Source organism: Trichechus manatus, unplaced genomic scaffold, assembly GCF_000243295.1.
Source record: "Trichechus manatus latirostris isolate Lorelei unplaced genomic scaffold, TriManLat1.0 scaffold00133, whole genome shotgun sequence".
In the NCBI taxonomy this organism is placed as follows: Eukaryota; Metazoa; Chordata; class Mammalia; order Sirenia; family Trichechidae; genus Trichechus; species Trichechus manatus.
In genome coordinates, this window is record NW_004444069.1 from 4,679,553 (window position 1) to 4,694,953 (window position 15,401).

Here is a 15,401-nt window from a genome sequence, read left to right on the forward strand (position 1 = left end):
AGAGGTGAGATGGGAAGGCAGAGAGGGTTAGGAGCTGGTTGAATGGACATGGGGAATCAGGGGTGGAAAGGAGGAGTGTGCTGTCACAGTATGGGGAGGGCAATTACAGTCACATAATAATGTATGTATAAATTTTTGTATGGGGGGAAAAAAAAGAGCTAATTCCAGAGCAGAGAGGAGGAGCCCACCACCACCAAGGAAGGAGAGACCCAGCAGCAGAAACCTGGCAGCAGGAGACTGCGTTCCCCTTCCCATGGAGAGAGAAAGCTGAGTGCCTTGGGCAGAGACTGAGGGCCGGGGAGAGGCTATCCTGATGGAAGAAATGTATCCTGAGTGTTCTTGAGCCTGAACTGTAATTGTTAATTCCCTAATAAACCTCATAACTGTGAGTACTGTCTGTGAGCTCTGTGTGGCCATCGCAATGAATTATCTAACCCAGTAGAGAGTGCTGTGGGAGGGACAGTTGGTGTCAGAATTTATAGAGATGGCTGAGAGAGGAGGCATGTCTGACCTCTGCCTCACAGAAATCAACCTTGGGCTGTTGATTTTGATTTTCCTTCCCAATTACGAAGTTAGAGGAGGTCAGACACCGCCTCATGACGTTTTTATAGTTGGTGTCATAGGCCGGCTTCTTTGTAACGGCTCCAGACTTGTGAAAAGTATGGGACCTTGTAGGAGAAAGAGCGAAGGGGCTTGAGAAGTTAAACTTTTTATTCTTAGATGGTTACTTTGGTTGTAGTTACCTGTAATGGCTGAAAAGCCCCACCTGGAGTGGCTGGGGCAAAATTCAGGCCAGATAAGCAGGATGACTGATAGGGGGCCAGGGTCTTCTGGCTCCACCCAGCCAGAAGCCCAAGACCACATCCATATGAATGGGAAGATAATTAGGCTATGGAGAAGAAAAGAAAAAGGGTTATGTGTTTATCTGAATATACTATGGACATTAAATATTTCCTCCCACTTAGTGTAGTAAATGTATGGCTGAAATGAATATTCACTATTATAGATTACAGAGAGCTTGTAACTCCTCCTTCAGCTACTACTTGACTGGATATGCTAAAAGGAGAAGTAGGATTTGCCCAGGAGAACCACCGGCTTTTTGTTTCGAGCCAGTAGCCCCGGATATAGAGGTGGGGCTTAGGTCAAAAACCTAAGCCCCATCCAGATTTTGCATTTGAAAATACAAGCAGAACCACCCAGAAGTGCTGAGAGAACAGGAGATTTGTGTTTGAAGGAAGAACTTACAGGAAAAAAGCAGCTGTTTTGCTTTTTTAATTTCAAGCAATTGGTTTGCTGTTGGATACATCGTATACAAAGAAGCAGGAAAAGTCAGTGTCCATCAGAAGGAACCCTCTTCCAGGACTGGAAGTTAGAGGGAGCCAGCGAGTAGACAGCTTGGTCTGCTTACTTGTGGTGACCACCTGGGTCCACTCAATGAGTGGAAGTAGGAGAAGTGCAGCAATGAAGAGACAGGCTGAGTTTGGACTTGTTCCATTAGCACCTGTTGACCTAGCCCACGGGGCTAAAGATGAGTGAGAGGAAGGGCTGGCTAGTTAGAAGTAAAGGGAGTTGTGCCTAGACTCCTAAGTTTATGGGTGGAACCCCCTGACATAGTCCAAGGGGGCTCGGGATGAGAGTGAGAGGAAGGGCTGGCTGGTCAGAAGTAATGGGAATTGTGTTTGAGACCAGCTAGGGACAGGAAAAACCTTAAAGGACAAGTTATGTCGGTTAAAAATTTTTTTTTCTAGAAGAATGGTGCTAGTGTTGCTTGCTTCCTCCTAGTCTGTCCGCTTGCAGCTGTCTTTCAGATCAGCCAATTAGAACCAGAGTCCTGGGCATGCGCGGTAAGAGACAAGGTTGACTGATGGCTTCATCCCATAAGTACTGTCTAGGAACCCAAATCACTGGACATACGTCATCAAGCGGTGACCGAGCCCATTTCAGAAGTGAGAAGTCCATCAGCCACTTCTGTGCCAAAATCCTATACTGACCCCTTTTTGAATATGTATAAATTTAATGGGTATGTATGACTTCCCCTTTCCCACATGGTATAAAACTGCCACACACACACACCCCCCACCCCGCCCCGTGGCTCAGGGAGAGACTGCTTTCCGGGAGGATCCCTCCTTGTCTCCTTACTCGCCATGACTAATATACTATGCCTTGCTTTCAATCCGCTTGGCTCTTATTCTTAATGAAGAGTACTAGCGGCGAACCCACTGTGTTCGGTAACATGTGGACTCCTAAATTTATGGGTGGAACCCGTTGACATAGTCCAAGAGGGGTATGGATGAGAGACTGCGAGGAAGGGCTAGCTGGTCAGAAGTAAAGGGAGTTGTGTGTGGACTCCTAAGTTTATGAGTGCAACCCGCTGACCTAGCCCAAGGGGGCTAGGGATGAGCGTGTGTAAAGGGGCTGTCTGAAGTGCCTGGAAGTGTGTGTGAACTCTCGAGCCTAAGGCTGCTTACCCATTATGACCTAGCTTGGATGGCTAGGGATAGCTGACCAGAACCCGACCGAGCGAAGAGAAAGATGTTTGACACTGGTATAGATTGCTGCAATGATAGCTTACTCTGGACTGGACTTTGCTTGCAGATGCAGATGTTCAAATTTCCAACTGGAACTGAAGATTCTTCAAGACCAAAGAACGTGCTTGTCTCCGCAGAGTACTGGTTTGATAGGGACGAGCAATTTAAAACTGGCCATCTAAAACCGGGGACAGATAAAGTCATGAGGTGGCTGGCTTACAGGCTTTCGTGAGTGTGCTTACATTAAATGCTGGGGACAAGGGAGGATCCCCACTGAATAGATTTCCTCTTTTCCTGAGGGGTTTGGGGAAGAGAGGGTGGGGGAAAATGCTGATAGGATTATATGATTCAGTTGTGAGTGTTAATTGTTAACAGGGTTAATTGTGATTATAAAAACTGTAATTGTAGAAGCTGTAAGTATAAAAGAGTCGACCAAGGGGGAGGCACTGCTGGGTTAGAGTACAGTGGCAGAACTTAAATTCCCTTAAAGGTTTTGCTATGCTGATACCTAGTGAGGCTCAGAGCAAGGGAATCATCTTTTCTCAGGTAAATTTTGTTAGAGGCCAGAAGTAAAGAGATGACTTTCGGAGAACCCGACCAGATCAGATGAACACCTGAAGCAGACCTGAATGGCTGATACCTGAGCAATCTCACCCTCTGGACTCTGCCCTATTGAAAGACTAATTAATGACTATTTTGGACTGGTAAAATGATTGGGAGGGGGAAGTCATCCTCCAAACATGAAAGAACCACGGCTAGAAAAGCCAGGGGGTAGCCTGCGGTGGATTAATTACTTTTGTGTGTGGCCTCTCTAGCCATGGTCTTGTAACTCCCACCCAGGTGATTGGGCAGAACTGTGCAATAGGGTAATTGTGGCCCAACAAGGGGATTGGTCAGTTTTGCCTTAAAAGAGAGCCAATTCCAGGGCAGAGAGAAGGATCCCACCACCACCAAGGAAGAAGACACCCAGCAGCAGAAACCTGGCAGCAGGACACAGCGCTCCCCTTCCAGTGGAGAGAGAAAGCTGAGAGCCTTTGGGCAGAGACTGAGGGCTAGGGAAAGGCCTGCTTGTAAGCACAGCCGGGGAGAGGCTATCCTGATGGAAGAAATGTATCCTGAGTGTCCTGAGCCTGAATTGTAACTGTCACTTCCCTAATAAACCCCATAATTGTGAGTACTGTCTATGAGTTGTGTGTGGTCATTGCAATAAATTATCGAACCCAGGAGAGAGTACTGTGGGAGGGACAGTTGATGTCAGAATTTGTAGAGATGGCTGAGAGAGGAGGCATGTCTGACCTCTGCCTCACAGTAATCAGCTTTGGGCTGCTGATCTTGATTCTCCTTCCCAATTGTGAAGTTAGAGGAGGTCAGACACCACCCCCACGCCGTTTTTATAGGTGTAATCCATAGGAGAGATCTGTCCCTGGAGAAGGACATCATGAACGGTAAAGTAAAGGGTCACCAAAAAAGAGGAGGACACTCAAGGGGATGGACTGACACAGTGGCTGCAACAAGGGACTCAAACATAACAACAATTGTGAGGATGGCACAAGACCGGGTAGTGTTTCCTTCTGTTGTACATAGGATTGCTATGAGTCAGAACTGACTCAATGGCACCTAACAACAATTCATACTAAAAGCTGTATATAGTCTTTGGGACCTTCATCAGTAAGTGCTTCAAGTCATCTTCATTTTCAGCAAGCAAGGTTGTGCCATCTGCATATCACAGGTTGTTAATAAGTCTTCTTCCAATCCTGATGCCCCATTCTTCTTCATATAGTCCAGCTTCCTGGATTATTTGTTCAGCATACAGATTGGATAAGTAAGGTGAAAGGATATAACCCCACCAAGCATCTTTTTCAATTTTAAACCATGCAGTATTCCCTTCTTGTTTTGCTTAAAGGACTACCTCTTGATCCACGGGGTTCAGCATGAGCACAATTAAGTGTTCTGGAATTCCCATTCCTTGTAATGTTATCCATAATTGGTTATGATCCACAAAGTCAAATACCTTTGTGTAGTCGATAAAACACAGATAAACATCTTTCTGGAATTCTCCACTTTTGGCCAAGACCCATTTGACATCAGCAATGATATTCCTCATTCCACATCCCCTTCTAAATCCAGCTTGAACTTCTGGCAGTTCCCTGTCAATTAAAAAATGAATCTTCAGCAAAATTTTGCTAGCATGTGATACTAATGATATTGTTTGGTAATTTTCCCATTCCATTAGATCAACTTTCTTTGGAACGGACACTAACATGGATCTCGTTCCATCTGTTGGCCAGGTAGCTGTCTTCCAAATTTCTTGTCATAGATGAGTAAGCATCAATTGCTATTCCATCAATTCCTGGAGCCTTATTTTTCACCAATGCTTTCAGTGTAGCTTGAACTTCTTCCTTCACTAATAGAGGTTCTTGATCATATGCTACCTCCTGAAATGGTTGAACACTGACCAATTCTTTTTGATACAGTGACTGTGTATCCCTTCCATCTTTTGATGCTTTCTGCATCATTCAACTTTTTGCCCATAAAATTCTTCATTATTGTAATGTGAGGCTTGAATTTTCAGTTCTTTCAACCTGAGAAATTCAGAGACTGTTCTTATCTTTTGGTTTTCTAACTACAGGTATTTGCATGTTTCATTGGAATACATTACCTCATCTTCTCCAGCTGCCCTTTGAAATCCTCTGTTCAACTCTTTTAACTTCAACTTCATCATTTCTTCTGTTTGCTTTAGCTACTCTGCATTTAAAAGCAAGTTTCAGAGTCTTTTAACAACCATTTTGGTCTTGTCCTTCATTCCTATCTTTTTAATGACCTTTTACTTTTTCATGTATGATATCTCTGATGTCATCCCACAACTCTTCTAGTCTTCAGTTATTAGTGGTCAGTGAGTCAAATCTATTCTTGAGACAGTCTCTAAATTCAGGTGCAATGTATTCAAGATCGTACTTTGGCTCTCATGGACTAGTTCTAATTTTCTTCAGCTTGAACTTGCATATAAGCAATTGATGGTCTGTTCCGCAGTCAGCCCCTGGATTTGTCTTGTCTAATAATATTGAGCTTTTCCATTGTTCCTTTCCACAGATGTAGTCGATCTGATTACTGTGTAATCCATTCAGTGAGGTCCACATGTATACTCGTCGATCGTGTTGTTGAAAAAAGGTATTTCGATGAATAAGTCATTGGTCTTGCAGAATTATATCACATGATCTCTGACGTTGTTTACCAAATACTGATCCTTCTTGGTTTCCAACTTTGACATTCCAATCACCAGTAATTATCAATGCATCTTGATTACACATTTGATCAAGTCAGACTGAAGCAGTTTGTAAAAATCTTCAATTTCTTCATCTTTGGCATTAGTGGTTGGTACGAAAATTTGAAGAGTCATATTAATAGATCTTCCTTGTAGGCATATGGATATTAACCTATCACTGAGAAGCACTGTACTTCAAGATAGATTTTGAAATGTTCTTTTTGAGGATGAATGCAACTTTTTTTCTCTTCAATTTGTTGTTCTGACATAGTAGACCATATGACTGTCACATTCAAAATGGCCAATGCCAGTCCATTTCAGCTCACTAATGCCTAGGATGTTGATCTTCAAGAGTTCCATTTCATTTTTGATAAGTTCTAACTTTCCTTGATTCTTACTTTGTATGTTCCGTGTTCTGACTAATAATGGATGTTTAGCCATTAGAATGGCTAAAATTAACAACACTGAAATATCAATCTTGATGAAGAATGTTAACGAACTCACCTGGGTAGCGCCAATGGCTTGCACTTGACTACTGACCTAAAGGTTGGCAGTTCAAACTCATCCCAGTGGTGCTGTGGAAGAAAGACCTGGCAATCTGCTTCCGTAACACATGGGGTCGTCATGAGTCGACTCGATGGTAATGGGTTTGTTTTTTAGGATGGGAATGTAAGATGGTACAACCACTTTTGTAAACTGTTTGACAATTTCTAAAGAGCTACCCACACACTTACCATACAATCCAGCCCCTCCATTCCTAGGTATTTATTTATCCAAGAGAACTGAAAACACAAAATCTTGTACAATGTTCACAGCACCCTTATCTGTAATGGCCAAAAACTTGGAAACAATTAAAATGTCCATCAACAGGGTGAGTAGATAAACAAACTGTGAATATCCATATAATGGAATACTACTCAGCAATAAAAAGGTATGAACTATTGAGACATTTACCAATATGAATGAATCTCAAAATCATGCTAAAAGCCAGCCTCAAAAGAGTATATACTATGTGATTCCATTTATATAACGTTCTAGAAAATGCAAGCTAATCTATAATGACAGAAAACACATCAGTGGTAACCTGAGGCTGGAAGCAGAAAAGGACTACAAAAGGGTATGAGGCAACTTTTGAGAGTGTTGGAAATGATTTGTCTCTTGATTATCATAGTCGTTTCACATGTGTACACATCTACAAAAACTCATTACATACTTTAAAATCAGTGGAGTGTATGGTATAAAAGTTATACCCCCAACAAGTCATTTATAAAATTGTACACCAAAAATCTCATTGTTGAATATAAAGAAACAAATTTTCAGAGTCAAAATAATCCAGAAAAGCTTAAATTTAAAAATAGGTCCACACAATTGTCATAAAGAATTACAGCTGAAAAAGTCTGAATATAAAGATTGTTCAATTTAGAGACTATAGTTTTTAAAAATTAAACTATTTAAAATACACTTCTATTTATTCTGTACTGTTTATCACTGCCCTAAAGAGAAGCGTGGATTTCCTGGGTAACGGAAACAGTTAAGCACTTGACTGCTAAAGGAAAGGCTGGCAGTTTGAACCCAACCAGAGGTGCCTCAGAAGAAAAGCTTGATGTTCTACTTCTGAAAAATCAGTCACTGAAAACACTATAGAGCGCAGGTCTACTCTGCAACACACAGGGTTGCCATAAATCTGAATGGACTCGATGGCAACTGGAGCCCTGGTGGTGCAGTGGTAAAGCACTTGGCTGCTAATTGAAAGGTTGGTGGTTCGAATCAACCCGCTGCTCCATGAGAGAAAGGACTTGCCGATCTGTTCCTGTAAAGATTACAGCCTAAGAAACCCTATGGGGCAGTTCTACTCTGTTCTATAGGGTTGCTATGAGTCGGAAATGACTCGATGGCAATGGGTTTGTTTTGTTGTTGTTGTCTGTTTACCAGGATGTTCAACCTACTCTGATGTGGTCACATAGCAGATTTCATGTATTTGAAATTACTATTTTGCCCTTAGAAATAGGAAATAGACACTAATCACTCACAGATTTATTCTAAATTGATAAAATGCCTAACCTTGTATTAACTCTATGGTATACTCTTAGAAAAAAATAACCATTCTCACACAACAATGTATATCTCTTTTTAATTTATTATTTAACACAGCTCAAATCCCCTTTTGCTCCAAGGAGGTAAAAATAAACATTAACTTCTCACAAGACTTCTTTTCATTCACTTCACTTTTCATTAAGGGAAGCATATGACTTAAAACCTCTTCAAGTCATACAACCATGAAGTACAAACATAACAGCCATGAAACTTTTACATTCACCCCAAAATGAGCATGCAATGCAGCCTCTGTGTAGCTAAATATACCTGTATTACACAACCCAAGAGCTATCTTGGGCCAGCCTAGGCAGGCAGAATTTCAAGTGATGGGAAGGTAGTTTCACTGAAATAAAAACTCATAAAACCAAAAACCCTCTGGCAATGCTAAAGAAAACTTCACAAGGAACCTGCCACAGAGGACCATGGGCAAAAACTGCCCAAATTATTTCTGTATAAAAATGTGTTCTACAGAATCCTCAGAGTTTGGGATAAGAAAGGCAATAAATCATATAAATTTAGTAAAGTGGCAGAAATACACTTTTAATTAAATATGGTAAAATCTTCCTTATTCAAAATTTAACTGATAAATAGAATAGTCATGAAAGCAGATCTTTTTTTCTTAATGCTTTCATACAAAACAAGCAACAGACTTGCTTTGAATATTCACACACTTTTCAAGGTATTCCGAATTCACTGACATTCATACCTACACCTTTCATAGCCTCTGTCTGCAGTATCACCACTCTCTGAGTTTCAGTTTCCTCATCTATAAAATGATTTCTAAGACCTTTTCCAATTCTATCGTTACATGTTCAGAATAAAGATTTCTTAGACAGCATAAAAACCTGAGTGTCAAATAGGTGGAAAGTAGGCAGATACAGTTTATGAGAATGTGGGAAAGAACATTCAGTTATTTAGAACATGGCATATTCTCAGAAAGATTACTCAACTTCCAACAATGGCACATACAAGAAATTATTATGTAATACCCACAAAACATAATTAGACCAGGAATAAATTTCAGCCATATCATTCAGATCTCTATATACATTTCTTCAAAAGCAAGCTGGGTAGAAGGAAGATGCCTAAAATTGGGAATCAGCGTTATTTTCTTCCCTCTGTTATGAACTGTTTGCATTGTTGGCATTCAACAGTTATTTGGCCTTTCTGAGCTTTGGATTCTTATCTACTCAAGGAGATTGGAATAGATGATCTCCAAAGTCCCTTCCAGCTTTACTGACCTCTCAAGAAAAAAAAGCCAGGTATTTAAATTAATTTAGTTAAACATCAGAAGAGTTGCTCAGTCTCAGGCTCAACAGTCTGTTACCACACATAACAAGTAGAATCTTTATTAATATAGCAGAAATTGATTCCACAATAATTCTTCATTATTCCTTCAGATTTGATGATTTCACATTAATAGCCATACAGAAAGAAATTATTTTGTAACTTTAAAATACATTAATTTTCCTACACAGCCCTATGTATAAATTCTAAGGCCACAAAGAAGTGTCCAAAAAAAAAAAATTGGTTTCAGTAATCATACTGGTTGTAGCAGTGGTATTATACTGAGCTGCTGTGTGTGTATTGAGAGATTCAAGTACATGAGTAATTAAAGTAGTATGCTAAGCAACCAGCTCAATAAAGTTAGCTTCCCTTGTTTCATTTTGCTTTTGATTTTCCAAAGATTATTATTTTTTAAACTTAATTTTGTTTTATAATTATGTAAAATATTCACATGGTTCCAAAGTAAAATCTATAAAAAAACCAGTTTGTTCAAAGGAGTCTAGCTTATATCCCCTGTCCCTCCATGCACTTTCAAATACAGTCTCAGACACAGTGAACGTTAAAACCATGGCCTCTGGATTTAAATCCTGAGTGTGTGACCTTGGATTGTGACTAAATCTCACTAAATTTATTTCCTCATCTTTAAAACGGTGACAACAGTAGAAGCTACTACTTCAGAGGGGTGTTGTGAGGATTCAATAAAATCATCTGTGCACAGTACTCAGCTTGGTGAGATCTCAATAAATATTCACCTATTATTAGAACCTCATTTGAGGCTCACAACAATCCTGCAATCCAGACAGATTAGGAAACGAACCTGTAGGTATCGCATCACTGGCCTGAAGCCAGGGAGCTCTATAACCAAGACCATGGCCCGTTTTTTAGTCCCAGCACCGTATCATGGTACTTACTCCTGAGATTCCAGGCTAGTTCACATCCCATGCTCATCACACATTCCCTACTGCCAGCACAGGGAAAAAGGAACTTTCTTCTGCCTAGGGTGACAGCAAGAGACTTACTGTGTTCAGTGCATTGAGAGTGGTGTCATCCCGAGATGCTGCAACACAGCCATCTTCTGTGGAGCCCCCATCACACATCCCTGCAAATGCTGCCATGCTCCTTCAGGAAAGAAGAAAAAACGTCAGCACACAGGTTTCAGCCCTCAACTTTCAGAGTACATTTTCAGTCCTGCCAAAATTCCATTACATATGTGGTAAGTGGAGTTCTCAGTTCTACCCCCGCTTTTGCAACCAAAAAAAAAAAAAAAGTTCCCTCCCTAGGTAACATTTCACTTACTCACAAGAAGAAAAGTTAGTTTTAGTCAGGTACATTTGTGTTATTTCTTCCTAGCCTTTATTAGTACTAACATTTTAGTTTTGAGTAGGTAAATAATCTACACCTATTTGCAACAATAGTTGGCTAGATTACAATCTTCTTAAAGAAAAGTTCCAAAAACATATGAAATTAAATTCTCTGAAACTTGACTTAATTCTTCTCACATTATACATCAACTACCTTCAGATGAATTAAAAGTGAAAACAGAGATTAAGAACATTCTTAGGAGTTATTTGCTCCACTTGAACATTCCAATCCCTACTGTGTGCCACGAGGCATGCCCTGCCAACCACAGAATGGCCAGAACCACAAATGCAGATGCCTGGAGCTCCGTTTTGGTGTTTTCTCCTGGTGTGCATGGTTGAGGCTGCAGTGCCTTAGCCCCAGAAATCACTGGTGGAGGCTCACTGGTGGAGGTGCACATGGTTGAGGCTGCAGTGTGTTAGCCCCAGAAATCTCTGCTGCTTTGTGATGTGTTGGGAACAGATTTAAACTTCTCTTTTGTAGCTTGGGCATTTATATGTGAGCAAGTAAGTTAAACAGTGTAATCACAGATACATGTTCTCGGATAGGTAAGCCACAAAAATGTCAAGTTCAGGTCAGGCACTAAAGAATACAGTCTCTGAGTAGAGAGATAACATGAAATCTGTAGCCGAATTTTAAGGTGGGCTGACTGACCCAGTTACTCAACTGGATGGGAAGTGGTGATAATTGCACCCATGGCTTTAAGATGTTTTCATTCTGATGAACAGTTCCAAAATCTGACATAAACACCAACAAGAATTATCCCAGGAAAAAAGTGACTTAACCATGATGAACAACTTTTTTTCTGGTAAGAAAGGCCAGGGCTCTGATTATAAAGAGTGTAACAGAAGTTAATGCCAGAGAATGCCCAATATATAAATAATTTTCAGGGGAAAGGAGAAAGTTTATTTATTGCCTACCAATCTGAACTGATTACTAATCTGATGGCTTAATTCAGAAAGTGGGATGGGGCAGATTCCCATTACCTTGCTGCCCTCAAGTACATAAGGAGGTCACAGTCATTCACTCCAGGCATCCAAACTAGTTCTTCATGTTGCGTCACAGTGTCACCATCTGGAGAAGGAAACAGCTGCAAATCTGGAAGTTTGGCCTGTAAGACAAGGATGGAGAAGTCACAATCGAGGCACACACAAAGATCTGTCTCTAACACAACTGGCTTCCTGAGCCTCTTTCTGCAGGCAGCAGAGAAATAATAGAATAAACTGTGAGTCATTTTCATCTGGGCTGGACCACATTCAGCATCATTCCACCAGACAAGACTGCACAATTAAAAAGTAAAAACCAGATGAAATTGATTTTAATAGTACAGTTTAACACACTATATTCATCATATTATCATTTCAATATGTAAACGAAACTTTAAAATGTTAATGAAGTATTTTGCATTCTATTTTTTATACTAAAGTTCTGAAATCTGTGTGTTTGCTTAGATCTCATCTCAGTTTGGACTAGTCACATTCCAAAGGCTCATCAGCCACATGTGGCAGTGGCTACCATAATGAACAGCAGAGCAATTAAGTATTAGAGAAAAAAGGGAACCATGATGAAATGGAGAGTGAGCTGTCCCAGGCAGCTGAATGCTGACACACAGGAAAGGGTCCCAATGATGGTACATGCTCAGATTTTTCTTCCAAAATCTAGAAATTTTGATTTTATGTGAAAGCTCATGGTTTTAAATGTTGGTTATTCAAGTTTTAAAAAAAAAACACTGTGTGGCAAAACACATCATCATCAGGCTATGTGGTCTTCAGGCTGTATTCTTCAACCTCAACTTTACAGGCCCTGAAATGTGTATCAAGCCCTGACTTTCTCCATACAAGGACGCTCTTCTTTGATTTAGGACTGACTATTACAATGTTTAATTGGATGCCACAATTAATTCTGCTACACATATAATGAACTTACTGGGACAAAATTAAAACACAATAGATAATAGATAATAGATAATGTCAACAGGTGGTTGTTGACATTAGTACTGAGCTGTTTCCCCAGCACCAAGTAGAGTACCTACTATAGTTTTAAAAAAAAACCTGTTGCCATCAATTCCAACACATAGCGACCCTATAGGACAGATTAGAACTGCCCCATAGGGTTTTTGCAAGACGTTGCTGGAGGATTTGAACTGCCAATGTTTTGGTTAGCAGCTGAGCTCTTAACCACTGTGCCACCAGGGCTCTCTCCCAACATTGTCTGGGGGGGAAGGGGGAGAGGGGACCAAATCCCTAAAGAAAAATAAACTAGATACAACTAGACAGTTTACAGAAAAGGAAATGCAAATGGCTCTTAATCATACAAAAGTATGATCAACCTTGCTGACAAGAGAAATTAAAATTTTAATGACACTGAGAAATCATTTCCTACCTGTCAGACTGACAACCCCCAAGCTTGCCAACATACAAGACTATGGTGGGGGAAAAAAAATAGTACTCATGTGAGTTGCTGGTGTGAACCCAAAATGGTACAATCTCTATGGAGGGGATTTTGGCAATATCCTCAAAATTACAGATGCACTTGCCCTCTAAGCTAACTGTCCCCCTTCTAGGGATAGACCCTAAAGACACACTATCAAAAAAATAAAAATTTATACACACAGGCTATTCACTGCAACACTACTTTTAACCGCAGATGTCCATCCATAGAGACCAGAGGAATAAACGGTTACATCCACACAATTGAGTTCTATGAAGTGGGAGAAGGGAATGAGGAAGAGCTCCATATACTGCTATGGAGGAAAGACCAGAACAATTAATTGTTAAAGAAAAAACAGGTGGCAAAAAGCATGTATAATATGCTATCCTTAATCTAAGAAGGGAGGAGAGGGTAAAAATAAGAAGAAGAAACCAAAATAATTAAAAAAAAAGAAAAAAATTACTCATAGGGGAGGGAGGGAACATGTGGAAGCGGCAGGGATAGAAGCTAGTTTGTTTTTTTTTTTTTTTTTCCCAACATACTCTGTAGATTTGTCTTTGGAGCCGTGTATATTTCACATAATTATAAAAACAAAATAAAGAATAACAAAGCCTTGAAAACTCTAAAACAAAATGAAACAAATAAACCTAACTATGCATAGAGTAAGGAGCCGTGGTGGCGCAGTGGTTAAATCACTCAGTTGCTAACCGAAAGGTTGGCAGTTTGAACCCACCAGCTACTCGGTGAGAGAAAGATGTGGCAGTCAGCTTCCGCAAAGATTACAGCCTTGGAAACCCTATGGGGCAATTCTACTGTCCTATAGGGTCACTAGGAGTCCTGGTGGCAGAGTGATTAAGAGCTTGGCTGCTAATCAAAAGGTTGGCAGTTCGAATCCACCAGGCACTCCTTGGAAACCTTATGGGGCAACAGATTTGTTTGTTTTTGTTTTGTTTTCTATGTACTGAGCTAAAAGGAGCCCTGGTGGCATAATGGTTAAGCACTAGGCTACCAACCGAAAGGTCAGCGGTACAAACCCACCAAGCATTTTGCAGAAGAAAGATGTGAAAGTCCACTTACGTAAAGATTACAGCCTTGAAAACCCTATGGGGCATTTCTACTCTGTCCTATAGTGTCGCTATGAGTCGGAATCGACTCAACAGCAACGGGTTTGGTTTTTTTGTTTTATGTATTGAACTGGTTCCTTTCTAGGAAGTATTTCAAGTAACTTTAAAACACATTATCTATACAACCCTAGTGGGATATATTCTGAGGCCAAAAAAATTTAGGAGAAAACTGTTTTTTAATTATCATATTGTCTGGAGCAATGTGAGGACTGTTATTCTGGGTCATTGTGTATGTATTATGGGATAAAGCAAATGAGTAATTAAGTTAGTATCATTAAAAATGGGATTTGAGGCATCAGAGAAGGACACAGATACAGATGAAAGAAGATCAATACAAGGGCTAAATAAAAATTTGAATTAGAAGTATCAGTATGAACTCACCATGTAATTTATCTTTAAAGAAAGAAAAGCATATTTCCTAATTCTGTCTCCAGAAACAGCAATCCAGTAGTAATGAATACTCTAGAATCCAGTCTCTAAATGCCCACTAAAACAAATGACGACTCCTAAGAGAAAAGTTTAATTCCAAAACTAGGGAAGGGAATGTACAAAAGATGAAGCATTAAAATCATGCCATAGCAGATAAAAGGAACCAACCAAAGACTACTCAGGTTGAGTCAAAAGGAAACAGAAGCAAAAAATAGGATAATTTAATCATCAATAAGCATAACTGTACTGGATTAAAAAATAATTTTAAATCCATGAATTATTAATACTTATGAAGGAAAAAAATCTCATTGGTCACCACTGGAAGATGCTGGAGAACCAACTCACTATTTTGAAAACTGGTAAAACTGGAATGAATGAAACATTTATCTTGCCTTTCCTATGTAATCTGTACCTTCAAGGTATCAAATAGTTAATAAAGGGAAGTTTCATTTACTCAGCTAATAAATAAAGAAGGAAGGCTAGAACTGGAATATCACTATTTTGAAATCCCTAATAAAATAATGCATCTAAATAACAATAATCAGTGGAAGCTGTTGTGGTTGCCAATTGCCATCAATTCAATTCCACCTCATGGCAACTCCATGCATGCAGAGAACTGCTCCATAGGGTTTTCAAGGCTATGACCTTTCAGAAGCACATGGCCAGCCCTGTCTTCTGAGGTGCCTCTGGCTGGGTTCAAACCACCAACCTTTTGCCTAGTAGTTGAGTGCTTATCCATTTGCACCACCCAGGGACTCCCAATGGCTGCTAACCATCATGAAGAGAGACATAATGTACCTCCTAGTAGAAGCACTTAACACCATCCATAAAGTCTTCTTGTCAGGGGAAGAAAACATAAAAATTTGATTAAACCTTTATATTCAACTA

The 15,401-nt window shown here is 40.1% G+C and overlaps 1 protein-coding gene across 1 annotated transcript in view; it reads right to left on the reverse strand.

Moving 5' to 3' along the window:
• Window positions 1–15,401, reverse strand: part of RERE (arginine-glutamic acid dipeptide repeats) — a 343,169-nt gene that overhangs the window by 144,134 nt on the left and 183,634 nt on the right. Inside the window, exons 9-10 of the mRNA XM_004385134.2 lie at window positions 11,517–11,641; window positions 10,191–10,290 (exon numbers count right to left, since the gene is read on the reverse strand). Coding sequence (XP_004385191.1) covers window positions 10,191–10,290; window positions 11,517–11,641 — 225 coding nt within the window. The remainder of the gene's footprint in view (window positions 1–10,190; window positions 10,291–11,516; window positions 11,642–15,401) is intronic.